The sequence below is a fragment of the Taudactylus pleione genome, unplaced genomic scaffold, assembly GCF_031769625.1.
Source record: "Taudactylus pleione unplaced genomic scaffold, aTauple2 ptg000442l, whole genome shotgun sequence".
Lineage (NCBI taxonomy): Eukaryota > Metazoa > Chordata > Amphibia > Anura > Myobatrachidae > Taudactylus > Taudactylus pleione.
The window spans coordinates 379,842-407,837 of record NW_028284844.1 but is presented as its reverse complement, the minus strand read 5'-3'; the positions used below and the strand labels follow the sequence as shown (position 1 = coordinate 407,837).

The 27,996-nt window shown below is 48.3% G+C and overlaps 1 protein-coding gene across 1 annotated transcript in view; it reads left to right on the top strand.

Annotated features, from left to right (window-relative positions):
• Positions 1 to 17,549, top strand: part of UBE2U (ubiquitin conjugating enzyme E2 U) — a 79,965-nt gene extending 62,416 nt beyond the window's left edge. The window contains 4 exon segments of the mRNA XM_088447810.1: positions 6,647 to 6,713; positions 7,625 to 7,719; positions 17,265 to 17,374; positions 17,376 to 17,549. Of these exon segments, the coding sequence (XP_088303936.1) occupies positions 6,647 to 6,713; positions 7,625 to 7,719; positions 17,265 to 17,374; positions 17,376 to 17,456 (353 nt within the window). The 3' untranslated portion in view covers positions 17,457 to 17,549.
• The last annotated feature ends 10,447 nt before the right edge of the window (positions 17,550 to 27,996 follow it).

The following is a 27,996-nucleotide window of genomic DNA, read 5'->3' as shown; positions in this document are numbered from 1 at the left end:
AATATGAACCTATTGACCTTTTATCCCTGTACATTTTTTACACTGTTGCCTTTTGTACTTGTCAACCTAGGGAATGTCGACCATTTGGTGTAAACTTTTTTACTGTCGATCTTTTATAGCACAGTGGTCAAATTGTATGCATTCTATACCTAGGGGAAGAGCAACTTAGATAAATAGATAGATAGATATGAGATAGATAGATAGATATGAGATAGATAGATAGATATGAGATAGATAGATAGATAGATATGAGATAGATAGATAGATAGATATGAGATAGTTAGATAGATAGATAGATATGAGATAGATAGATAGATAGATATTAGATAGATAGATACTGTAGATAGATAGATATGAGATAGATAGATATTAGATAGATAGATATGAGATAGATAGATAGATAGATAGATAGATAGATAGATATGAGATAGATATATGATAGATAGATAGATATGAGATAGATAGATAGATATGCGATAGATAGATACTGTAGATAGATATGAGATAGATAGATACTGTAGATAGATAGATATGAGATAGATAGATACTGTAGATAGATAGATACTGTAGATAGATAGATAGATAGATAGATAGATATGAGATAGATAGATAGATAGATAGATAGATATGAGATAGATAGATAGATAGATAGATAGATAGATAGATAGATAGATAGATAGATAGATACTGTAGATAGATAGATAGAGCCGCAGCACCTCAGCCCCCATCTGGAACAAGTGCCACTGGACACCTGTTCTCTGCAGGGTAACACCAACCCTGTGTGGGCAGGGGCAAATGCAGGATTTTCTGGGAGGGGTTTCAATATACTGTATGTGTATGTATATATATATATATATATATATATATATATATATGCACGCATACATACTCCTATATACACACTAAAACATACACAGTAAACACTAACACATACTGTATATTCAATAACATACAGATATATACACACTAGCACATACACACAGAGCCGGTTTAAGCCACACGGAGCCTACCCCACTTACCTGTCACACGGAGCCTACCCCACTTACCTGTCACACGGAGCCTACCCCACTTACCTGTCACACGGAGCCTAACCCAACACCCCCTCCCCCACTCGAGTACTTGTCTATTGTTAAACACACACATATATATATGCAGCAAACGTATATTTTATATATAACATACACTCTAACACATACAGTATACACACCTTTGAACATATACAAACACACTAACACTTATGCATACACAGTATACACACACTAACACATATATACAAATTAACACATAAATACATACATATAGATATACACATTAACACACACACTAACGCCATACTTACCAGCTCACCCTGATTGTCAGTGAGACTCCCTGAATTAGTAGCAATCTCCCTGTCTCCCTGAAGAGTCTACCAATCTCCCTGATTGTACCTTACCCCCATTATGAAGCTGTTATATTTAAAAAAACATCAATATATGTATTTAAATGGGCTCATTAGTATAATGTTCCTGCATTGGGTATAAGGCACAGTGGGCCTGATTCAGAGCCGCTTGTAAGCGGCCGCTCGTTCGCTCCGAGCGACGTTCGCACATCTTCGCATGCGTATGGGTCGTAATGCGCATGTGCCAACCAGTCATTGCGGTCGGAAGTCGAGCGCTCGCAAAATAGCGAGTGCCTGCTAATTTGAGTGACAGGATGAGGCGTTTGTGGGTGGTAACAGGGGAAGGTGTTTGAAAACGGGGGAGAGGAGATCCGAACGCAGGCGTGCCAAACGGTCAAAACGGGCGTTTTAAGGGTGTGCATAATTAACAAAGCAGCGTCATCGACCACGTCACTGGGTTGTTTCTTAGCCTGAACTGTTCGCATGATTGCGGTAGGAATATCCAACCACAAGCACTGCGAGCAGTTCAGACGCCTTTCGATGTACTCGATTAATCAAATAAATAGCGTAGATGAAGTAGGATGCCAGCGGCCAGGGGGCGTCTTTACAAAATAGCGAGCGCATGTTTCGTTCGCTCGCTCAGACATAGAGGCATCAACAGACCTCAAAGAGCGAGCGCTCAATTTAAATAGCCGGCCCCGTTTTCTGAATGAGCGTCCGCAAATAGCGTCCGGCTCTGAATCAGGCCCAGTGATCCTTACGGCTACAGGCATTTTCTGAAAAGTATCAGTGTGTTTTCATAAACAAGTAGATCTTACTAACTGCTTTGGGGCTCATTTCCATTTGGATGTAAGTCAGTGTTATGACACGCCTCTCAGATGTAGCAGTACACGCCCATCACATGTATGACACGCCCCTCAGATGTAGCAGTACACGCCCATCACATGTATGACACGCCTCTCAGATGTAGCAGTACACGCCCACTTTACCGCCGCGCTCTTAGGTGCTGCTTTCACAATCTCCCTGAAAATCTTTTTCAAAAGTAGGCAAGTATGACTAACACATACTGCATATGCAATAGCACATATATATATATACACAAGCACATACTAACTAACACATACATACACATATATACATACTAACACATACATACACATATATACATACTAACACATACATACACATATATACATACTAACACATACATACACATATATACAATACATACATACACATATATGCATACTAACACATACATACACATATATACACACAAACACATACATACAGGGCCGTAGCTAGGGTAGTGAGGCCGGTGCCATCGCACAGGGCACCACAGGGCAGGGGGCTCTATTTTGGGCCTGTCAAATTTCTGTTTATTATCATTCTTGCTTGTAGCTTCCTCTTATTTCATCCCCAGCATCTCCTGGCCTCTCCTATCTCTTCCCTGGCCCTTCCCCATGAGGCCATTCCCGTTTTTTGGGTGCATTATGTCCCTTTGAAAAATGAGGGGGGCGCCAATGCTCTTTCTGGCACAGGGCACCAAAAAGTCTAGTTACGGCTCTGCATACATACACATATATACATACTAACACATATATACACTTATATACATACTAACACATATATACATACTAACACATATATACACTTATATACATACACATATATACATACTAACACATATATACACTTATATACATACATACACATATATACATACTAACACATATATACACTTATATACATACATACACATATATACATACTAACACATACATACACTTATATACATACTAACACATACATACACATATATACACACTAACACATACATACACATATATACATACTAACACATACATACACATATATACATACATACACATACACACTTACATGCAGGAGCTGCTGGTTGCTAATGAAAGCGGACACCTTCCATAATTAGGCCCGCCCCCTCGTGCAGTAATCCGGTGATTTCGCTTGCCCCCACTCCGGCAGGTGCACTAGAGATTGGGGACCCCGGGACGACTGCCCCTGTCACCCCTCCGGCCCTGATAACACATATATACACACAAACACATATACACACTAACACATACATACACATATAAACACAATAAAACAGTACACATACACACTTACATTTTTATACAGCAGCTGAAGGTTGCTAATGGGGGCTGCCACCTCACATTATTAGGCCCCCTCGCGCCGTAATGCCGCGATGTGCGATTGATATGGGGGTGGGACTTGCCGTATTGACTCCATCCCCACTTCGGCCGGTGTAGGGGAAAATTGGTCCATCAGGGGGGGTTCTAGGTACTCAGAATCCCCCCTGCGTGCGCTAGTGGTGAGGGCCCTCCGTGTGTGGTGCCCCCGGGGTGACCGCCCCATCACCCCCCTTAATCTGGCCCTGCTGACATATCTTTAGAGCCCCGTCCAGCTCTAGTAGGAAAAAAAAAGACTAGGCGACCTATTTATCAATTTTTTTTCTAGAAATGTAAAAACTGCTATGTACTAAAAGCCAAATGCAAAAGTCTAATTAGCGCTGCAGACCGCAGTCCCCATTATTATCAATGAGGTCTACAGTCTAGAGCTAGGTGCGCACTATACAAATATTGAGCCGATTAGCCAATAATCGGATGATTGGCCTGATATATTCTATAGTGTGTATGAATTATTGTTTTGGCGTTTCGTCGATAAGGTGATTAAGAAATATGGCCACAAACGCATTCCTTCCACTAACCGATCGGTGAAGACAGAAAATCTCGTCCTCAATCTCCCGATATCAAGCAGTGTGCGTGCATTCTCTGTAATCTGCCCATATTTCCTACATTATCCTCCATGTGGGCGCACATATGCAAAATCAGAGTGGTGCGGCTGAAAATCGGCAGCATCTACTAAAAATATTGTGTAGCACAGATATTGTGGCTTTTAATTCGCTGGAAGATCGCCCCATCTGTCACCACGCTCAAAAATATCGGACAGTGGGTCTCATTCAGACCCACACACGAGCGCAGGACGCTCGTAAGTGGGTCGATGGTACCCAAATGCGCATGCGCACGACGGAGGTAGCTCCGTCGTGCGCATACGCAAGACCCGGATAGCGACAGCCAAGCTGTCACTCCAGGTCTCGCACCAAAGGGGGCGTGCTGTCAATGGTGAGTGACAGCACGCCCCCTTTGGTGGGCGTGCCGGGGACGTGGCTGCCAGACGGAGGTGTTCCCATGGGAACGCCTACCGTCTTGGTCCGGCCCCACTGACATCACTAGTGATGTCAGTGGGAGTGCTTTTGGCTCTGATAGAGCCAAAATCGCTCCTGGGCTTGCGGCAGCGAGACCCTACCGCAGGGTCTCGTCGCAAGCCCGATGGTCGCGATGGTCTTGACCATCATCATGGACGCTCGCATAAGCTGTGGGTGGTCACCCACAGCTATGCAAGCGTCCAAAAGGCCGCTCCAAATTTATATAGGACGGCCCTGATTCAGAGCGAGCGCTCTGGTCAGAGCGTCCGGCTCTGAATCAGGGCCAGTGTGCACTTTGCTTAACCCCCATGTACCAAACCCCAAAAAGTTAAGTGCAGCTTTTCAGAGTGTGACCCCATTGGTTTACGCCATCCTCAGATGGTGTAAAGCGATTTTACGCCTATGGAGACATTCTGGCAGGAGAGGGATCTTACATCCAGCTCCGGACGCTGACACTGTGCGCATACGCGGTATCGGATTCTCAGGAAGGAGCCTTTCCAAAAAGTGACAGACCCCTGCGATGTGGCCGGGAAGTAACCAGCAGGGGTATTATCGCTACTGCTGTCCGTGGACATGGCAGGGGGAATTTTTGTTAAAAATTTAAAAGTTCATAGTGATATGTACTAATAATTGCGGCACTGCTGCGGTTTTTAATACAAAGGCCTCTAGGAGCTGTTAAAATGCAGGTTTGATAGTGTTTTCAAAAGTTTAAAGAGAAATACAATTTGGAATACATTGTATGCAGGTGACTATGATTTCACTTTATAAAAGCCGTTGTTATTATACTAATTGTAATAATGGGCCTCTTCAATGTTTTGTTTGATTTAGTCTTACAACCTGCACGGTATGTTTAGGAAAGGGTAAAAGACCGTTGCCGTGATGGGGCTTATTCCTGCTGTGCCCAATGCATCACAGCCTCTTCACAGGGAAAGCTATGGAAAAATTATTGTGGCTTTTCATGGGGGGATTTTTTAAAGATGACGCAGCGTCGAATTTGGTCGCAAACGGCCAATGTTTTCTTTCTGTGCATGCTCTGCTATGGTCTTGGACAAGGCGGTAAGAGCCAGCCCGAGCCCATATGAAGGGGGCGTGGCCTAATTGTGGGAGGGGTGGTCACACCCCCTTAGGGGGAAAAACTAGTTGCAGCGCCACTTTGAGCCCCTCAGCCCAGCGCAACTCCAGAGGGGGTGCGATCAGGATGATCCCTCCCCCCCACAGGCAGAGGAGTCCGGCTGTTACTACTGCTCTGCAGCAAACAGTCTCCCTTGCAGCCCCCACACAGCAGCGTGTGCTGGGCTGCTCAGCTGACAGGGAAAAGGGAGGGAGGAGGGGAGGGGGAGCGGCGGACCCAGGCCCCTCCAGCAAGCCCGGGTTCGGGTAATTAGAACCTGCTCCCTCCCCCTCTCGGCGTCCCTGGTGCAATGGCAGTCATAGTGTGAAACACACAGAGTGATTGACAGTGACCGTTTAAGGGAGGTAACAGGACAGAGACGACTAAAACGCAGGTGCGTCGGCCAGCGACTGCGTCTTCTTATCCAGTGTAACTGGCCCCCTAGGCTTAGTTGTAACGTGTATTCTAAGCAGGTCCCATGGTGCCACCGATGTTCGTTCAATCCTCCGTCTTTCTACGCAAGCGGCTGATCTGAGGACCCTGCACTGGGCATCTGTGTTCAAAAGACAGCGACGCGATTAGCGTCCACCTCTTAATCAGGCCTTATGTCCCTTAGTGTAAAGGAATCTCAGTAACACAAGGAGGGAGATTTACTAATATGTCATTTTTACAGCAATCCAGAGGCGGTGCCCATCGCATTGCAATAGATGGCAACACTTAGTAAGTTTACCCCAATGAGCAATATATTCAAAGTCATGTAATTTCCACGTGACGGATCTGGTGTTCTTACCATTTTTCAATACAGTCTTTTGTAGCGTGTGTAATATCCATGTAGTGTGTAATATCCATGTAGTGTGTAATATCCATGTAGTGTGTAATATCCATGTAACATCTTTAACCTTTATGGCAGGATTGAAAGAACCTGAATCCATGGCATTGTACGGGGAAGATAAGGAGCTAATGAGGGGCAACAAAACGTGAGTAACAATTACACACGTCTGCGTACTGTACATTGTGGCCCTGATTCAGAGCCGGGCGCTCTGACCAGAGCGCTCGCTCTGAATCAGGGCCCACCTCCATTAAAATGGAGCGTCCTCCTGGACGGTCGTATAGCTGTGGGTCACCACCCACAACATATACGAGCGTCCAACAAGATGGTCGCGATGGTCTTGACCATCACGACCATCGGATTTGCGAGAGAAACCCTGCGGTCGGGTTTCTCAACCGCAAGGCCAGGAGTGATTTTGGCTCTATCAGAGCCAAAATCACTCCCACTAACATCACTAGTGATGTCAGTGGGGCCGGCTTCAGACGGTAGGCGTTCCCATAGGAACGCCTCCGTCTGGCAGGCACGCCCCCGGCACGCCCACCAAAGGGGGCGTGCTGTCAATCAACATCGACAGCACGCCCCCTTTGGTGCGAGACCCGGAGAGATGGAAAGTTCTTCGCTCGCCGGGTCTCGCGCATGCGCACGACGGAGCTCCCTCCGTCGTGCGCATGCGCAGTGGGGAACATCGACCCACTTGCGAGCGGACTGCCGCTCGCGAGTGGGTCTGAATGACCCCCTGTGTTTTTAGTCTGTCTCGTCTGAGCTGCTTTACAGACTATTTCAAATAGGGATTATTGATCCCTATGACCAAGCACCCTATACCGTGTTAGGGATGCTATAGCCTCTGCCTGCTGCATTTCCTTGCATTATGGTCAATTACACTGTTCACTATGAATGCTGGGTGTACATTTCCATAGGGATCGATGACCCCCTACCCTAAATGATGTCACTATATTCATCAAGGTGTTGGATGGAGCATGGTTGTGTCACAAAATACATGTAAGCAGCTTCCTTATAGAATTCCTAACAAATGCTGAGATTCTTGTCTTGTATTCACAGATGCAACATGGTTTTCTATGGTGTCGTTGGTAACAATGCAAGAACAGCCCCTTCAAAGGATGACAGTCATAGGTGTCTCCTCTGCAGATTATCAGGTAATGGTATCTCACACTGTCTCATAGCAGCAGGTTACTCCTGTGCTGGAGGGACACAGGGGGTATATTTATTATAAAATGCGGCAAGACCCAGATTATTGAGAATCCTTATCACCGCATATATCGCAACAATAAGGATTCAATATCCCCTCAAATGTATTAATAAAAATCGCTGGGATACGGTCTACGATAAGAGTCCATGCCGGCGATCAGGAAGAAGTAAATTGACCGTGTCCGCAATCCCTTTACATCCACCTACGGACCCACCCGCGGTTGCTGCACATGTGCAGTGTGGGAAAGGGCGCAATGAGCAGCGGGGCTTCCTGCAGCGTTAGCACAAGCAGACTAGACCCGCCAAGCTTTGCTTTGTGGATCTTGTTAAATACTGTCCCCATACATAACTGGGGACAGCTGCTACTGGTTAGGGTTAGGCAGTCACGGGGGAGGTTAGGGTTCGGCACCACTAAAGGAGAGTTGGGGGGTTGTGAGGTAGGGATAGAGTACTTACCTGTCCTGTCGGGGGGCTTCTCTATTCGGGTTGCCGGCATCGGGATATGAACCGCTATTCATACACATTCCCTGTAGGAGCTGGCAGACAGAAAGCAAGCAATATATTTTTATACTAGATGGAGTACCCGGCGTTGCCCAGGATTTTAAGAATGTTTGTTTATACAGTACATCATCCTCCAACAAACCTCTCCTTAGGCAGGCCTCACGAAAAGTGTGACAAACTTCCCCATCCACAGTCCTAAGGTCTTAGAAGGAAGTAGGACCTGTAACGGTGTAAAGCAAACTTCGGAGATAGAAGCATTCAAAATGTGTCGGATGTACAGTGTAAACAGGGCCAAGAGCTTCTGTTGCTCTGATACCAGGATGACTGTGTACTTCCTGGTTGCTGGATCGCACTATGACATGCACAGCAACTACTTCCAGTTCCTTGTGCAGCTGTTTCCGGCAGTCAGGGTCTCCACGGCGTATAAAATTCATACAATCGGTTTTACCCTTCGGGCTGACAAAGGAATGAACCGGAAGTAGCCTCTGTGCGTTCCATAGTGTGGTCCAGCAACCAAAAAAGTTTGGTCACCACTGTTGACACCATCTAGTTGTGTAAGCTCATGCATGAGCAAGTATAAATAAAAATTTGTGCTGCAGAGCTGCGTTTTTGCATCCCAGTATAGTTGCCATCTTTATGGGCCTGATTCTAAATCAGATGGATATCTCCTCATGGATGCAGATAGCAATTTTTACCATATTCAGACTTATAATGCGCCGACCCTCGTGTTTTGGTTTTGGATCTGAATCTGGTTTTGGATTTTTTTCCTTGGTGTTTTGTTTTTCGGTTTTGGTTTTGGATCTGGATTTTTTTCTTAAAATGTCATAAAAACAGCTAAAATCACATCAAATGGGCCTGTTTTTGTTCCTACAGTATTATTAACCTCAATAACATTTATTTCCAGTCATTTCCAATCAATTTTGACCACCTCACAATATTATTTTTTTCATCTAGTTAAGGCCAAAAGGTTGCATCCAGCTAGCTGGCTGAGTAAGCTAAGCGACACAGTGGGCGGCACTAACATGTGGCAGTTCAGCTTCTAAGTTCCAACACAGATAGGGTGTTATACAGTGTGGGTTGGATACACTAATAGTGCACTTACTGTGACAGCAGTGTCGGCAGTGCGGGGTGCCGACGGTGTCCTCAATGCGAGAGTGCCAGTGGTGTCCTCAATGCGGTAGTGCTGTCAGTGTTGGCAGTGTGGCGGTGTTGGCAGAGTGGGGGCCCTGGCAGTGTCCTGAGTGCATAGTGCCGGCAGTGTCGGCAGAGCGGGGATGCCAGCAGTGTCCTCAGTGCAGGAGTGCTGACAGTGTCGGCTGTGCAGGGATGCCCTCGGTGTGGGAGTAGCGGCAGTGCGGGGTCGCTGACGGAGTCCTCAATCCGTGGGGCAGTAGTGCGGGGGTGCTGGCAGTGTCCTTAGTGCAGGCTGCCGGTGGTGTCGGCAAAGCAGGGGTGCCAGCGGTGTCCTCATTGCATGTGTGCTGACAGTGTTGGCAGTGCAGTGGTGCCGGTGGTGTCCTCAGTATGGAAGTGTCGGCAGTGCGGGGGATGCTGGCAGTGTCCTCAGTGATGGGTACCGGCGATGTCGGCAGTGCCAGCAGAGTCTTCAGTGCAGGTTTGCTGGCTGTGTCGGCAGTGCAGGGGTTGCTGACTGTGTCCTCAGTATGTGGAATGGTAGTGCTGTGGTGCTGGCAGTGTCCTCAGTGAAGGGTACCAGTGATGTCGGCAGTGCAGGGGTGCCAGCGGTGTCCTCAGTGCAGGTTTGCTGACTGTGTCGGCAGTGCAGGGGTGTTCTCAATGCAGGGTGCCGGCGGTTTCGGCAGAGCAGGGGTGCCAGCAGTGTGCTCAATGCATTTATGCTGACAGTGGCGGCAGTGCAGGGGTCACTGACGGTGTCCTCAGTACGTGTGGCAGCAGTGCAGGGGTGCCGGCAGTGTCGGCAGCGGAGGTGTCACCAGTGCGGGGTTCTGCTAGAGGGGGTGTCGGCAGCGGTGGGGGATGGCGGGCGCCATCTTCTTTTGCTTCCTGTGTGCATATTAAATGGCCTTAACGCTTGGCTGAGAGCCGTGACAGCCGGCTCTCAGCCAAGCAGCGTTAAGCCCGCTCAATACAAAACCTCGTGACCCATCAGCGGGATCGCGAGGTTTTGCCTTGGGTGAGAGATCCGGGGCAGGCAGGGAGATCCGAGCTTGGCTCAGATTGCCCCGTCCTCGAAATTCTGGTGGGTTCGGTTCTCTGAAAACCGAATCCGCTCATCCCTAATTATTAGTGGTTATAAATTCATACAGCATTTAAAAGGTACTGTAAACTCACACAAGAGCCATAGTAAATGATGTTCAGTGACTTAAATTATATGCTACAGAATAAAATTCCATATTTCCTTAGTATGTAGCAAAATGCATGTTCTAAAATCAAATTATTGACCTTGCAGATGGCCCAAGAAGAATGGTGTCCAAATCTGCATCTAACAATAAACCAAACAGGACAATGCTTTTACTCTTCTTTGGTGTTTAAGGTGTAGAACCATGAGAGATCTTGGCTTGTAAACTGTGGATTTGTATAGAAAGACAGAAGGAAAGAATTTAGCTTTTATATAGTAGATAGTAGAGATATAAAAGAAAGAATTAGATAAGCTAAATCCTTTTCTAATTCCGTACCTGACCTGTAGAGGGCGAATGCTATGCAAAAATTGAGGGTTTTAATTAATTAAAAATGACCAATAATTAATTTTGATTTCAATTATTTTTAGTTGCCTCCGCCGTGTTTTAATACGCTGGTATGTAAAATTTCACGATCTTGGCTTGTAAACTGTGGATTTGTATAGAAAAACAGAATGACAGAAGGACACATTTTCGATTTTATATAGTAGATGATATCTCCTGCTTTCCGTATTAGTATATTCCAGCGACACTCACTACAGCCATTAAACATGCTAAGATGCAGTTTCTGCAGAACTGATGAATAAATACATGCCTCACAGTGCTGTATGTAATAACAGTATTGCTAGTCAGTTGCATGGAGACTAAACACCATGGGGCTCTGCAGAATGTGCTTAGAACTCAATGAAGCCGTGTAGAGAGTTAGGGCCTGACTTAGAGGTGAGGACAGTATCAGCTGCCTCAGGTACAGGAATCACCACTGCTTGTGTCAGCTGCTGAGGCTGAATTCCCATCCACAGGCTAATGTGAGAGATGTGACCATAGCAACCAATCAGATTCTAGCTATTATCTTTTAGAAGGTGCTAGTTAAGTGTTAAGAAGAATCTGATTGGTTGCTATTGGCAACATCTCCATTTTATAAAAACTCTCACTTTAGTAAATATTCCCCGCAGACTGTTTCGCCCGTGGTTAGGCTCATCAATGTAGGTCTGTTTTCTGCTCAACATGTAAAGTGGGTAAAGTAGTTTGTTCTCCTGAATTGGACCTCCTCTGTATTGTCACCGTATTTATATTGTGTTTGGGTCACATGGCTGGTAGGAAAGCCCTATGCAGAGCAGCAGGTGCTATGTACTCAGAGTTACAATATTATCGGGGAGAGCGGACAGCTATAGGGGTCACCACTCACCAGTGCGTATATTCTGTGACAAAGTGCCACTACTCGCCTAAAGACACGAGGATGGATAGTAACTTCCGCACTCTGCACAAGGGCTTCATACACTTATTTTATTTAAATTATTTCACTGATTTATTCTTTAATTCCACTGATTTATTCTTTTATTTTCCGGAAATTAGTGATAACAATTACAAATTATGCCCCCAAAAAAGGTGTCGATACTACGCTCCATCAGAAAAAAGCTCCACTATATGGTTACAAATGAAAGTTACATATAAGGTATAAAACTGCACTATATAAAAGATCACCAGTTCATCTGTATCAGATCTCAGAGTCTGGCAGGGCATGGTGGGACATGTACTGTAGCAGCGGGAGCCACAAGCTGCCCTGGCCTAACTTACTGTAGATGCTTAATGATCAAAGTTTTTACATGAAAACAATTCTGCATAAGATACTGTATGTTGACTGTAGGTTATATTAATTTACTTTATTTGTTGTTGATAATGTTGTTAAATCATTTTTAAGACGTACATGTAATTCTTCTGAAGGGACAGTAGAGGGCAGGCTTGTAACATGTATCTGCTAGGTGAAATCATTTTGGATTTTTGGCAGCTTCCTGTGTCCACATTAATAAACAGTGAATGAATTCCTGAAAGACACGTTATGCTTGTGTTTTGGCAGCCATGGACAGTTATGTGCAGATAGGTGGCTTTTATTGTAGAGCAGGGGTCAGGGAACTTTTTTACATTTTACCCCAAAATATATTTCGATATGCCAACGTTACCCCCTTGATTTGAAAGGAAGGAAATCATATAGTAGTGCCCCCATATAATGCCCCTGTAGTAGTGCCCCATAGTTATGCCCCTGTAGTAGTGCCCCCATATAATGCCCCTGTAGTAGTGCCCCTCTAGTAGTGCCCCCGTATAATGCCCCTGTAGTAGTGCCCCCGTATAATGCCCCTGTAGTAGTGCCCCCATATAATGCCCCTGTAGTAGTGCCCCCATATAATGCCCCTGTAGTAGTGCCCCCATATAATGCCCCTGTAGTAGTGCCCCTCTAGTAGTGCCCCCGTATAATGCCCCTGTAGTAGTGCCCCCATATAATGCCCTTGTAGTAGTGCCCCTCTAGTAGTGCCCCCGTATAATGCCCCTGTAGTAGTGCCCCCATATAATGCCCCTGTAGTAGTGCCCCTCTAGTAGTGCCCCCGTATAATGCCCCTGTAGTAGTGCCCCCATATAATGCCCCTGTAGTAGTGCCCCTCTAGTAGTGCCCCCGTATAATGCCCCTGTAGTAGTGCCCCCATATAATGCCCTTGTAGTAGTGCCCCTCTAGTAGTGCCCCCGTATAATGCCCCTGTAGTAGTGCCCCCATATAATGCCCCTGTAGTAGTGCCCCCGTATAATGCCCCTGTAGTAGTGCCCCCATATAATGCCCTTGTAGTAGTGCCCCTCTAGTAGTGCCCCCGTATAATGCCCCTGTAGTAGTGCCCCCATATAATGCCCTTGTAGTAGTGCCCCTCTAGTAGTGCCCCCGTATAATGCCCCTGTAGTAGTGCCCCCGTATAATGCCCCTGTAGTAGTGCCCCCATATAATGCCCCTGTAGTAGTGCCCCCATATAATGCCCCTGTAGTAGTGCCCCCATATAATGCCCCTGTAGTAGTGCCCCTCTAGTAGTGCCCCCGTATAATGCCCCTGTAGTAGTGCCCCCATATAATGCCCTTGTAGTAGTGCCCCTGTAGTAGTGCCCCCGTATAATGCCCCTGTAGTAGTGCCCCCATATAATGCCCCTGTAGTAGTGCCCCTCTAGTAGTGCCCCCGTATAATGCCCCTGTAGTAGTGCCCCCATATAATGCCCCTGTAGTAGTGCCCCTCTAGTAGTGCCCCCGTATAATGCCCCTGTAGTAGTGCCCCCATATAATGCCCTTGTAGTAGTGCCCCTCTAGTAGTGCCCCCGTATAATGCCCCTGTAGTAGTGCCCCCATATAATGCCCCTGTAGTAGTGCCCCCGTATAATGCCCCTGTAGTAGTGCCCCCATATAATGCCCCTGTAGTAGTGCCCCTCTAGTAGTGCCCCCGTATAATGCCCCTGTAGTAGTGCCCCCGTATAATGCCCCTGTAGTAGTGCCCCCATATAATGCCCTTGTAGTAGTGCCCCTCTAGTAGTGCCCCCGTATAATGCCCCTGTAGTAGTGCCCCCATATAATGCCCCTGTAGTAGTGCCCCTCTAGTAGTGCCCCCGTATAATGCCCTTGTAGTAGTGCCCCTCTAGTAGTGCCCCCATATAATGCCCCTGTAGTAGTGCCCCTCTAGTAGTGCCCCCGTATAATGCCCCTGTAGTAGTGCCCCCATATAATGCCCTTGTAGTAGTGCCCCTCTAGTAGTGCCCCCGTATAATGCCCCTGTAGTAGTGCCCCCATATAATGCCCCTGTAGTAGTGCCCCCGTATAATGCCCCTGTAGTAGTGCCCCCATATAATGCCCTTGTAGTAGTGCCCCTCTAGTAGTGCCCCCGTATAATGCCCCTGTAGTAGTGCCCCCATATAATGCCCCTGTAGTAGTGCCCCTCTAGTAGTGCCCCCGTATAATGCCCCTGTAGTAGTGCCCCCATATAATGCCCTTGTAGTAGTGCCCCTCTAGTAGTGCCCCCGTATAATGCCCCTGTAGTAGTGCCCCCATATAATGCCCCTGTAGTAGTGCCCCCGTATAAGGCCCCTGTAGTAGTGCCCCCATATAATGCCCTTGTAGTAGTGCCCCTCTAGTAGTGCCCCCGTATAATGCCCCTGTAGTAGTGCCCCCATATAATGCCCCTGTAGTAGTGCCCCCATATAATGCCCTTGTAGTAGTGCCCCTCTAGTAGTGCCCCCGTATAATGCCCCTGTAGTAGTGCCCCCGTATAATGCCCCTGTAGTAGTGCCCCCATATAATGCCCCTGTAGTAGTGCCCCTGTATAATGCCCCTGTAGTAGTGCCCCCGTATAATGCCCCTGTAGTAGTGCCCCCATATAATGCCCCTGTAGTAGTGCCCCTCTAGTAGTGCCCCCGTATAATGCCCCTGTAGTAGTGCCCCCATATAATGCCCTTGTAGTAGTGCCCCTCTAGTAGTGCCCCCGTATAATGCCCCTGTAGTAGTGCCCCCATATAATGCCCCTGTAGTAGTGCCCCTCTAGTAGTGCCCCCGTATAATGCCCCTGTAGTAGTGCCCCCATATAATGCCCTTGTAGTAGTGCCCCTCGAGTAGTGCCCCCGTATAATGCCCCTGTAGTAGTGCCCCCATATAATGCCCCTGTAGTAGTGCCCCCATATAATGCCCCTGTAGTAGTGCCCCCGTATAATGCCCCTGTAGTAGTGCCCCCATATAATGCCCTTGTAGTAGTGCCCCTCTAGTAGTGCCCCCGTATAATGCCCCTGTAGTAGTGCCCCCGTATAAGGCCCCTGTAGTAATGCCCCCATATAATGCCCTTGTAGTAGTGCCCCCATATAATGCCCCTGTAGTAGTGCCCCCATATAATGCCCCTGTAGTAGTGCCCCCGTATAATGCCCCTGTAGTAGTGCCCCCATATAATGCCCTTGTAGTAGTGCCCCTCTAGTAGTGCCCCCGTATAGTGCCCCTCTAGTAGTGCCCCCGTATAATGCCCCTGTAGTAGTGCCCCCGTATAATGCCCCTGTAGTAGTGCCCCCATATAATGCCCCTGTAGTAGTGCCCCCATATAATGCCCCTGTAGTAGTGCCCCTCTAGTAGTGCCCCCGTATAATGCCCCTGTAGTAGTGCCCCCATATAATGCCCTTGTAGTAGTGCCCCTCTAGTAGTGCCCCCGTATAATGCCCCTGTAGTAGTGCCCCCATATAATGCCCCTGTAGTAGTGCCCCTCTAGTAGTGCCCCCGTATAATGCCCCTGTAGTAGTGCCCCCATATAATGCCCTTGTAGTAGTGCCCCTCTAGTAGTGCCCCCGTATAATGCCCCTGTAGTAGTGCCCCCATATAATGCCCCTGTAGTAGTGCCCCCATATAATGCCCCTGTAGTAGTGCCCCCGTATAATGCCCCTGTAGTAGTGCCCCCATATAATGCCCTTGTAGTAGTGCCCCTCTAGTAGTGCCCCCGTATAATGCCCCTGTAGTAGTGCCCCCGTATAATGCCCCTGTAGTAGTGCCCCCATATAATGCCCCTGTAGTAGTGCCCCTGTATAATGCCCCTGTAGTAGTGCCCCCATATAATGCCCCTGTAGTAGTCAGGGGCGCCGAGAGGGGGGGGAGCGGGTACAGATTACCGGGGCCCGGGCTTCCTGAGTGGCCCGGGGGGGGCCTGGGTCCGGCGCCGCTCCCCCTCCCTCCCAGCAGCCCAGCACACAGCGTGTGCTGAGCCGCAGTTGGAGACTGCTCGTGGTTGCTGAGCAGCAGTCTCCTATGCCTGTGGGGGGAGCGATCACACTGATCGCGCCCCCCCTGGCTTTGAGCAGGGCTGAGGGGGCACAGAGCGCCCCCCTCCCCAGCGCGCATGCGTAGGGGTAGTACTTTGTGGCTGTGGTCACTGGCACTTTGTTAGATGATGCATGCACTTAGGAGGGTTTTCCAGTTGACAGAAACCCCTTCCTTGCCTGCAGAGTTTGTTGTCTAGATGCTGTTCTATTAATGGTCTATTTTTCTATGTAGAAAGGACAGAAGTGGTGTTTTGGCACACGCACAGATTGGTGGTACTCACTTATTTAATAATATTACCCCTCACATTTGTGGATAGTTATTTTCTTAGACAGTGCCTATAGCTACTACTTATAGTCCCAATATTTGTATGCAAGGATCTCTGGGCCTGTTTCAGCTTGAATCGCAGTTGCTAAAACGCACGCAATCAGCTGATTGTTGCGTACCACGCATACGTATGCATCGCAGTGCGCGACCTAGCTATTGCGGTCGGGACAGCAGAGGCTATGCAGACCCCTCGCAGAGTGATTGACAGGAAGCACTGTTTGTGTGGGTGGTGATGGGGGGGGTCGGGGAAACGCAGGCGTGCCAGTGCGTTCGCACGCCGTTGCAGGGGCGTGCATAAATTATCCACTGCGATGCCATACGCAGTGTGAGGTCTCATAGCGTGCGTGGAAGTTAGCGATTTCTGAGTAAGGTCTGGGCTTGTGCAAGTGTGCGTATAGGTCCGATGTTACTCAATGTTACCGATTATTTACCTATGTTGCTAAAGTATAAAGATGTGAGTAAGGGGAAGTGGGCGTCCTTATGTCAGGCTGCGGTCACAATGCGAATGCAAACATTTACATATCACCGCTGATATTAGCACCTGCCCTCTGGGCCTAAGTCAGCAAGGATCGCTATTCTGCTAATACGCACGCACCGCAGTTGCTAATATCAGCGGTGATATGCAAATGATTGCATTCGCATTGCGTACTTAGACGGGTCTTAAAATGATCTGTAACACTGTATCTGTTTCCCCCATTTAGAGAGTTTCAGTTTGGAATACAGAGACCATATCAGGAATACAGAGCCGGATTCCAAGCTTAGGTCGTATTATCGCACAGACGCTGTGACGTCATACCGCGCCTCCACGTGGGGGGGGGGAACCGCAGGAGGAGGAAGTAGACAATTTGGTGGCCTGGGCTGACACCCTCAGTACTGAGCTCCTGGAAGACTGAGAGGACGTTATATTCCCCCGGATAGACCTGCTCGCTCAGTACCTATATACCGGATGTAACATAGAGAAAACAGCTCATTCACATCTCCTAGGACGGCAGATTGTTGTGAAATACTGATTGTGTCTCAAACATCAATTAATCTTGTAAAATAAACATAATAAAAACAAATGTATGAAGTAGTCATGGATTTATTGATTGGACAGAGCGCTGGGTTCTATGATAAGTACTGAGCAGGTGAATTACACTGAGGACCTCATTCAGAGTCGGTCGAAGCGGCCGCACGGTCGTACGCCACCGATGTTCGCTATACTGCGCATGCATAAAGTTCGCAATGCGCCTGTGCAAACTAGCCGATACGATCAGAAATTTCTCTCTCCTCGAACACAGCCAGGTCGGTAGTTTGAGTGACAGATGGAGGCGTTTGTGGGTGGTAACAGGGAAAGGTGCTTGAAAACGGGGAGTGGAGATCTGAACGCAGGTGTACCTCATTATGCGAACGGCGTTTTATGGGAGTGCATACGGATTATGGGAGTGCATAATTAACAAAGTAGCGTCATGGCACATGTGACATGGGAGGTTTTTACACGGACATGATCGTAGTGCTTAAGAGAGGGTATGGTCAACCTTAAGCTCTACGACCAGTGCCGATGGTCTCGATTAATCCTTATATGCCCGGAGATGACGTGCAAAGCGTACGAGAAGGCGGCGTATTTTTTTGGCTTCCGACCGCTTCCTCCCCTCGGTCGGCCAACTACCGATCCGAACTTAGGGACGCAACTTGCGAGGGAATCATTTGAATATCCGGCCCCTTTTTCCATGCGGCCGCTTTGACCGACTCTGAATGAGGTCCTAAATGCTGCGCCCCTATGACGATTTGTTATACTCAGCGGTGGATTCATTTATGTTCCAGATGGTGAATGGGACATAAACTAGAATCCAGTGTGGAACATTGGCCCTCATTCAGAGCCGGACGCTCTGAGCAGAGCGCACGCTCTGAATGAGGGCCGGCCTCCATGAAAATGGAGCGTCCTTCTGGACGCTCGTATAGCTGTGGGTCACCACCCACAGGCTATACGAGCGTGCATTTTGATGGTCGCGATGGTCGAGAGACCATCGCGACCATCGAAATTGCGAGCCGGAGCCTGCGGTTGAGGTTTTCAACCGCAAGCTCCAGAGTGATTTTGGCTCTATCAGAGCCAAAATCACTCCCACTGACATCACTAGTGATGTCAGTGGGCCGGCTTCTGACGGTAGGCGTTCCCGTGGGAACGCCCCCGTCAGGGAGGCACGCCTACCAAAGGGGGCGTGCTGTCAATCAACATTGACAGCACGCCCCCTTTGATCGGACACAACGAGCGAAGGACTTTCCTTCGCTCGTCGCGTCTGGCGCATGCGCACGACGGAGCTCCCTCCGTCGTGCGCATGCTCAGTCCAGAACATCGACCCACTTGCGAGCGGACAGCCGCTCACGAGTGGGTCTGAATCAGGCCCATTGATCAATAGTCCATTGTACTTACAGGTGTTCATGGTAATCAGATGACCCAAGTACTGATTCTCCATAGAGATCAGTTATCTCTAATACTCGTCATTTCGGTACCTGGTCAGAAAGTCAACAGTAACCATGACGACAGTCATAACATCGATACCGCTACGTCGACATCGGAATATCGACATGGTTCAAACTGTTGACAGGCACCACTATGACCACATGTGACATGTTGTTAGTTAGCATTAGACGCCCCCAGGAGGGTTAGGCTGCGAGGGGTAGGGTTAGGAACTAGGGGGAGGGTTTGGGGTAGGGATTAGGGTTAAGGGGTTTAATACTCACCGGAACGCTGCTGAGGAGACATCGCCTCCGGCACTCATCCTCACGTGACGCTGGAGCCGTTGCACTACAACTGTGTTTTACTTCCCTCTTCTCTATATATATTGTATGTGATGTACAGTAATGATTGGTACACAGTAGACGACAGTCATAATGTTGATACCGCAACGTCGACATCGGAATATCGACATGGTTCAAACTGTTGACAGGCACCACTATGACCACATGTGATATGTTCAAATGATGCCGGAGGCTATGCTGCATTCAGCAACACGGCCCCCCCGCTAACAATGTCCCCCCGTCGGACCTGCATGCGGGAAGTCGCTGATGATGCGTGGGAATGGGTAAAACACACTGACGATGTGGACCCAGCTTGGGTACACGCTCGCCGTCTAGTGTGTACCCAGCTTAATAGTTGTAGTGATAGCTCATCCGCATTATTAAATGAAAGATATTTACAAGTCTACACTAATTATTATTGGATTGAGGGACACCTGTGAAATAAATATCATACTATATTCTAGTGTGGGCAGGATAACCTTTTTCAGGAGCCTCTAGGAGAAGGTAAGACGCCGCTTGGCCACCAGGAACGGTTTGTCTGCAGTTCATCGTGTCCACATATCATCCATGTAGACATAATAACTGTCGACCAAACATACGGAACCCGTCACAATATGCTGCAGGTGGCTGTAGGCTGCCTGTACACACATGCCATTATATCGGAACATCCTGTACTAAAGGCCAAGGGCCTGATTCAGAGCCACTCGTAAGTGGCCGCTCGTTCGCTCCGAGCGATGTTTGCCCAACTGCGCATGCGTACGGATCGTTATACGCATGCGCGAACCAGTCAGTGCGGCCGAAATTCATGTGCTCGCAAAATAGCGAATGCCTGAAAATTTGAGTGACAGAAAGAGGCGTATGTGGGTGGTAACAGGGGAAGGTGCTTGAAAACGGGGAGTGGAGATCCGAACGCAGGCGTGCTTAAAGGTCAAAACGGGCGTTTTATGGGTGTGCATAATTAAAACAGCAGCGTCATTGACCACGTCACTGGGTTATTTTATAGTCAGAACTGCTCGCAAGATTGCGGTAGCAAAAACCAACCACAAGAATAGCGAGCAGTTCATACGCTGGTCGATGTACTCGATTAATCTAATAAATAGCGGACATGACGTAGGATGCGAGCGGCCAGGGGGCGTAGTTTTCCAAAAAACGACCGCAAGTTTTGTTCGCTCGTTCAGACCTAGAGGCGGGAACAGACCGCAAAGAGCGAACGGTTCATTTGAATAGCCACCCCTATTTTCTGGACGAGCGAGCGCTAATTGCGTCCGGCTCTGAATCAGGCCCCAAGTCCTCCTTTTTTGTGGTTAATGATGAAGTTCTCCTAGTGCGGAACATTCCATGTGCACCAACAAAAGTTGGGAAAAGCAGTTTTATACTAAGTTGCTTTTCATACTCACTTTACAGACAAGCAGAGTGTAAGTATGGGAAGAAGTGGTCGGTGTATTAGGAGGACGGCGTTTTTGTGTCACTCACCGGGTGAGGTGTCGGATGAGGCACTGTATGATGTGGCTAATTCTGTCACCACTAAGACAGATAACTGCACTTTCATGCACGCCCTGGAAACGTTACTCGCCCGTCACCACCCCCAAACGCTGACAGCCTGTCACTCTGCGATGGATTCCTCAGTACATCTGTAATCGCAGTGAGATCGTAGCGCACGTGCAGTGCGGCGCATACGCAGTGGTTAACAATCGCTCCATCTGCGTACGTAGCTGCAATTGAGTTCACTGCTGGATCAGGCCCTATACGAACATTCCTGAGAATTGCGCCTCAGTAACAACACTTTATTCTAATAGGCTGTTTTCTCGTGTATACCGATTTATCCCGCCAAATGTGCACAGAGCAACAAAAAAAGCAGTGAGCTCAAATCTGTAGTGCACTTTAGGGATGGCCATCGAAGGGTTAGCCATTGATGGTCTCATCAATGTTTAACATCGATGGCATGAAACCGTTGGTGGAGAACCATCGATGGTCAATGCCCATCCCTAAAGGACCATTAGTTGTCAACTCATTAAAACTTTTACATTTTATTTCATATTTATTTTTAGGGAGAGATTTTCCAAAGCTTAGAGAGAGATACAGGCCATGATTCAGACCCGGACGCCAAGCCGTGGACACACGCTATGGGCGATTATCGCACTTATGCGTATGCATCAAAGTACATATGTGCGAACCAGTCACTGCGTCCGGGAATCGTGCGTTCGTAGTACACAGACTGAACACTACTTTGACAGAACGTGCCATTTGTGGGTGGTAACGGGAAGGTGCTTGTGAACGAGGGAGTGGATGTGCGAACGCAGGCGAGTCTGGGCGTCAGAACTGAGTTTTATGGGTGTGCATAATTAGCATGGAGGCGTCATTGTACACGTCACTTGGTTGTATATCAGCCTGCAGTGATCACCGTGCTTGCAGCGGGTTAGGGTCTACCTCAAGCGCTGCGTGCTGCTCTGATGGCTCTCGATGGTTCTGATTAATCGTACACTTCCTGGAGATGACGTGTGTTAAAGATAAGTGGGCGTCTTTATATCGGTGTGCGTTCACTCTGCCGTCGCTCTCTAAGACATAGAGGGCGTCCTTACACCAGACAGTGCAATCTCGGAATTTGCATACCAGGACCTTTTTTGGCTGTGAGAGAGCGCAGCTTAGCGTCCGGTTCTGAATCGACCCAAAAGTACCAACAAATTAGCTTGTAACTGTCATGTTACAAACTGTGCTAGAAAAATGACCGTTAGATAAAGTTACAACCAATCAGCTTCTAACTCCAAGATTTGCTAAATCTCCCCCTTGAGTTGAAAACTGGCGGTGCCAAGTGCATTATTATTATTATTACCAGTTATTTATATAGCGCACACGTATTCCGCAGCGCTTTACAGAGAATAGTTGGCCATTCACATCTGTCCCTGCCCCAGTGGAGCTAACAATCTATGGGCCTGATTCAGACCCGTTTGCTATTGCGTGCACTCGCAAGCAGCCCGATGTTCTGCGTGCGCACATGCTTCGTTCTGCGCGTGCGCAAACTACTCACTGCGATCGTAACCCTCTCGCTCGCCCAGCAAAGGCAGCCCAGGGTAATGAGTGACAGGAGAGGCCGTTTGTGGGTGGTAACAGGGGCAGGACACTAATAACGGGGGGTTGGAGATGCGAACGCAGGCGTGGCTGAGTGTTTCAACGCCGTTTTAGAGGCGTGCATAATTAACAGGCAGCGCCATAGTACACGTCACTTGCCTTTTTTTTGCACTGATTTCCTCGCGCTGCGTTAGCATTTGATGGTGCCCGATGTACCAATGTTTTAATACACTTCCTGGAGATGACGTGTTGCTGGTGGGCGGCTCTGCCTGTGTGATTGGGCGTACACATAGACAAAGCGGCCGCTCGCTAAGACATGGTGGGCGTGCTTATGCCTTGGCGGGCGATCGCTTCCCGTGGCGTCACTTTGACAAATTTGCATACGCATCTAGCAAGCGTACGCAGATAGCGAACCGGTCTGAGTCAGGCCCTATGTTCCCTATCACATGCACACACACACATACACACTAGGGTTCATTTTTGATGGGAGCCAATTAACCTACCAGCATTACACCATGGAACTCACTCGGCTACTTTTGCTTTGTGTACAAGTTTACAAGAGTTCAGCAGTTACTCCCCAAAAATTATACGGATGTTGATAGTAGAAAATACCTAAGTAAAATTGTGAAGGGACTTACAGAATGAATACAGGGCGTGATTCAGAGCCGGACGCTATTTGCGGAAGGTCGTTCCAAAAAAGGGGCCGGCTATTTAAATTGAGCGCTTGCTCATTGCGGTTTGTTGACGCCTCAAATGTCTGAGCGAGCGAACGAAAAATGCACTCGCTATTTTGTAAAGACGCCCCTTTGCCGTTCGCATCACACGTCATCTTCGGTATTTATTAGATTAATCGGGTACATCGAAAGGCATCTGAACTGCTCGCAGTGCTTATGGTAGGATTTTCTTACCGCAATCACTGCGAGCAGTTCAGGCTAAAAGACAACCAAGTGACGTGGTCGATGACGCTCCTTTACTAAATATGCACTTCCTATAAACGATGACGCATGCGCTGAGAAGACTCTGGTACTGTACCTAATGCATGTGCGCAAATCTCCATGAACATGGCGCTGGCGCCATTTTCCCTGTGATTTCTTCGACGCCGGACAAAACGTAAGTATACCCAGTGGGTGCAGCGAAAGTGGTGTGGACCCACCTTGGCTTAGGGCCCCGTGCACACCCTGCACCCATTATAGATACGCCACTGAGGATAGGTGTGAATGAGCCCCCTCAAGTTTGCTCAGAACATAAAGTTCACCCCGTATTTCCTTTTAGGCGTGCAATAAGGCGCAGCAGCTATTTTTACAATATCTTAAAAATACACCTGCTGCAGCCTCGTGCAATCCCCAAAACACCTGTCCCACCCATATAGCCCCCCAAAGTACCAGGCCCCCCATTTTTTACCCATTTTCCAACATTTTTGAAAAAAAAATTTTTTGGACTGATTAGTCATTAGGGGGGGTGTCCACAGGGTTCTGGACCAAATTCCCACATTTGCACCCCAAAATAGTGATTTTGCACTTCTAATTTGCCTGACGATACATAGAGAAAACTTTTATCCTGTTTTCTTTTCCGCTTAGGCAAAAACTCCTGTATTTGAATACGGAGAAAAGTTGAAAACACACGAAAAGCCCAAATCGGCGAAAACTTTTCTTCATAGACACTTTTCTAGGCTAATTGAATTTGGCCCTATGATTTGGAAAATCATCCTGTGCATTAGGGGGCTTTAGGAGTCTTATGACAAAACAAACATTATGGGCCTGATTCAGACCCACTCGCGAGCGGCTGTCCGCTCGCAAGTGGGTCGATGGTCTGCACTGATCATGCGCACGACGGAGGGAGCTCCGTCGTGCGCATGCGCCAGACACGACGAGCGAAGGACTTTCCTTCGCTCGTTGTGTCCGATCAAAGGGGGCGTGCTGTCAATGTTGATTGACAGCACGCCCCCTTTGGTGTGCGTGCCGGGGGCGTGCCTCCCTGACGGGGGCGTTCCCACGGGAACGCCTCCCGTCAGAAGCCGGCCCACTGACATCACTAGTGATGTCAGTGGGAGTGATTTTGGCTCTGATAGAGCCAAAATCACTCTGGAGCTTGCGGTTGAAAACCTCAACCGCAGGCTCCGGCTCGCAATTTCGATGGTCGCGATGATCACGACCATCGCGGCCATCAAAATGCACGCTCGTATAGCCTGTGGGTGGTGACCTACAGCTATACGAGCGTCCAGGAGGACGCTCCATGAAAATGGAGCCCGGCCCTCATGCAGAGCGTGCGCTCTGCTCAGAGCGTACGGCTCTGAATGAGGGCCATTGGCCCAATGATTTCAGGGAGACTGTCCTGGGAAAACTGGGATATAAGAGCCCTTGCCTTTCACCGACATTTTATTACACTCTTTAAACATATACTCTGCAAAAGTAACATGTATGTGACATGCTCATCCTGCCCTGACAGGTCAACAGAAGAGTATGAATCGCAGCACGGACACAGTGGAAGAAACTCCCCTGCACGCTATTATTACTGTTGTCATCCGTGCTGCATTTATCATGGCTGTGCTTGTGAACAACATGCAAGTATCCGTGTAGGCACCAGTCATCGTACTATTGCTGCAGGGTTTTGTCATCCCATCCATGTTTGTGACATTCAGAACCTGGAGAAATGAACGTGTGAAAAATCTTTATTACCAGTGATTTATTTAGCGCACTGTACAGAGAATATTAAGTCATATTAGTTCCTGCCCCAGTGGAGCGGGATGTAGTTTGGAAGCCAACGGTCTAAATGCTGACCGCCGGCTTCCAGACTTTCTAGTCCTGGCGTGGTACTAATGACAGGCATCGAAAACTCGGCGCCTGTCATTAACCAGACGCCGGAAGACCGACAATCGGCATACCAAACGAAGGTGAGCCGGGTGCAGGCAGCCGCAAGGTAGGGAGGGTTACGTTTAGGGCTCCCGGGGGGACTTAGGGTTAGGCACCCCCCCGGGAGGGTTAGGTTTAGGCTAGGGGAAGGGGAGGTTAGGGTTAGGCACCCCCCGGGAGGGTTAGGTTTAGGCTAGGGGAAGGGGGGACTTAGGGTTAGGCACCCCCCCCGGGAGATTAGGGGGAGGGAGAGTTAGGCACCCCCCGGGGTGAGGTTAGGGTTAGGCACCCCCCAGGGGACTTAGGTTTAGGCAGCGGGGAAGGGTTTAGGTTTAGGCACTTAGAGGGGGGATTAGGGTTAGGGACTTGGGGGGAGGTTAGGATTAGGCACCCCTAAGGGGGGGTTAGGGGGTAGAATTAGGCTAGCAATACTTACCTTAGGGGAGATTGTGATTTTCACCCTTGCCGGGCTGCTGCTGTCGGGATTTGAACCGCCGGCCATGCGTCCGGTGGTAATATCTACTACACCCAGTGGAGCATACAATCTATATTCCTTACCACATGGACGTACCAGGCTTGAAAACGCCCCATCAGTATCCGGGTCCTGTTTGTTGATACTGTGATGAGCTGTCTGTCATAATTGTAAATTGTAAAAGTTTTTTTTGTCTCCACCCAATCTGAAAATTCATAGGTTACACTATGACAGAGAGTTGGGCATAAATCATTATTGCTGGAGCTTTACAGGCATCAGGAGGTGCACTGTGTACCCTCATCCGTGGCTTACATTGATGGTGGGAGGGAGGGGACACTGGGATTGTTCTTATTTACATGGTCCATTTTTATGTTTTTGATGCTTTTTACGCAGGGGCTTTAAGAGGGCGTTGGGGCGAGTATTAATTACCTGGACCCAGGCTTTTTCTTGATGTGACCAGTGGGAGCACGAGCTAGCTATGAGGGCTAGCTATAATGAGACGGATTAGTGGATCAGAAAAGTAAAGATCCTCCTAAAGAGCCTGTAAATTCTCCTTTCTTCACCCTTTTTATTTAACCTATGAACGATCTCATCCTGCCAAGTTAAGTTTTGTTTTCTACATGTTGGCGCAGAAGTAGCTTCTAATCTGTACCCCAAAGAAACTCTTCCGATCCGCATAACTGGTCCCATCACACAACACTTCCCTACTCTCCCGGAACCTGCACCCCTGGAAAAGTAGGCACTTCTCCCGTGTCCTGCCCAGAGAAGTGGGCACAATGGGGAGAATCTTACCGTGTAGCCGCGGTCCATCGGGAGGGGGCAGGGCTTAATGATAAGATTTAATGATAATCTCGTCATTTGGTTCGCCCCTATTCAAATTTCCGCGATTCACAACATTTTGGCGCAAGGAGGCGGGGCCTAATGATGTAATAGTCCAGACCCACCCCCATCACTGCCCACTTCATGGAGCCTTCTCCCGCGATTTCCTGTAAAACCAAGGATGGCCATTGGGGTGGTTACCATCGATGGCAAATAGCAAGTAGCCATCGATGGTAACAAACTAGGCAATGGATGGCCATCGATGGTTTCATCAGTCGATGGTCATTCCTGTTTTTTGGTAGGTATATAAATGCACTCAGCCAATCAGGAGTGACCACCGATCGTCATCGTCTTTAATTCACCTTTAGCTGCAGGGGTCGAGCACTGGCAAATGATCCTCCTAATAGCCGCATATTCGGATTTCTTGTGGGATGCAGTTTGCGGAAACGTCCCCTTACTGTATTTGCCGGCGGCCATCATTGCCTGAGTCACCATAGAGGCATATTGCAACAATTGTTGGTGTATGTAGGGGGGGAACGCAAATGGTTTTTATGTCCAAATTGGGAATTGTAGTTAGTGCCAGGGAGGAAGGTCTTGTACCATTCAGCATGCCAGTGCTGCTTATTATTTTAAAGATAAACTGGTAACTAATTAAGGGCCTGATTCAGAGCCGTTCGCTATTTGCGGTCGTTCGTTCAAAAACAAGGGGTGGCTATTCAAATGATCCGTTCGCAAATTGCAGTCTGTTCACACCTCTAAGTCTGAACGAGCGAGCAAAACATACGCTCGTTTATTTGATAAAAACGCCCCCTGGCCGCTCGCACCATACGTCATGTCCGCTATTTATTTGATTAATCGAGTACATCGTACAGCGTATGAACTGCTCGCTATTCTTGTGGTTGTTTTTTTCAACCGCTATTTTGCGAGCAGTTCTGAGTTAAAAAAAAACAAGTGACGTGGTCAATGACGCTGCTGTATTAATTATGCACTCCCTTAAAACGCCCGTTTTGACCTTTAAGCACGCCTGCGTTCTGATCTCCACTCCCCGTTTTCAAGCACCTTCCCCTGTTACCACCCACATACGCCTCATCCTGTCACTCAAAATAGCAGGCACTCGCTATATAGCGTACAAATGATTTTCGGCCGCACTGACCGGTTCGCGCATGCGTACTAAAAACCGTACGCATGCGCAGATGTGCGAACATCGCTCGGAACGAGCGTACTGCCGATAGCGAGTGGCTCTGAATGAGGGCCTAAATTTCTCTGTCCTGGAAATCCCAAAGCGCTGGTCACATGACTTCCATACGCCATGACCAGCTCTTCACAATTAGGCTTTTTATGACCTAGAATGTGTCAGATGTACCCTGTCCTAATTGGAACATTGGACGCTCGGTGACAGCTGTGTTGATTTTACTGTAGGATATTTAAACGTCTTTTCTCAGCAGTTGG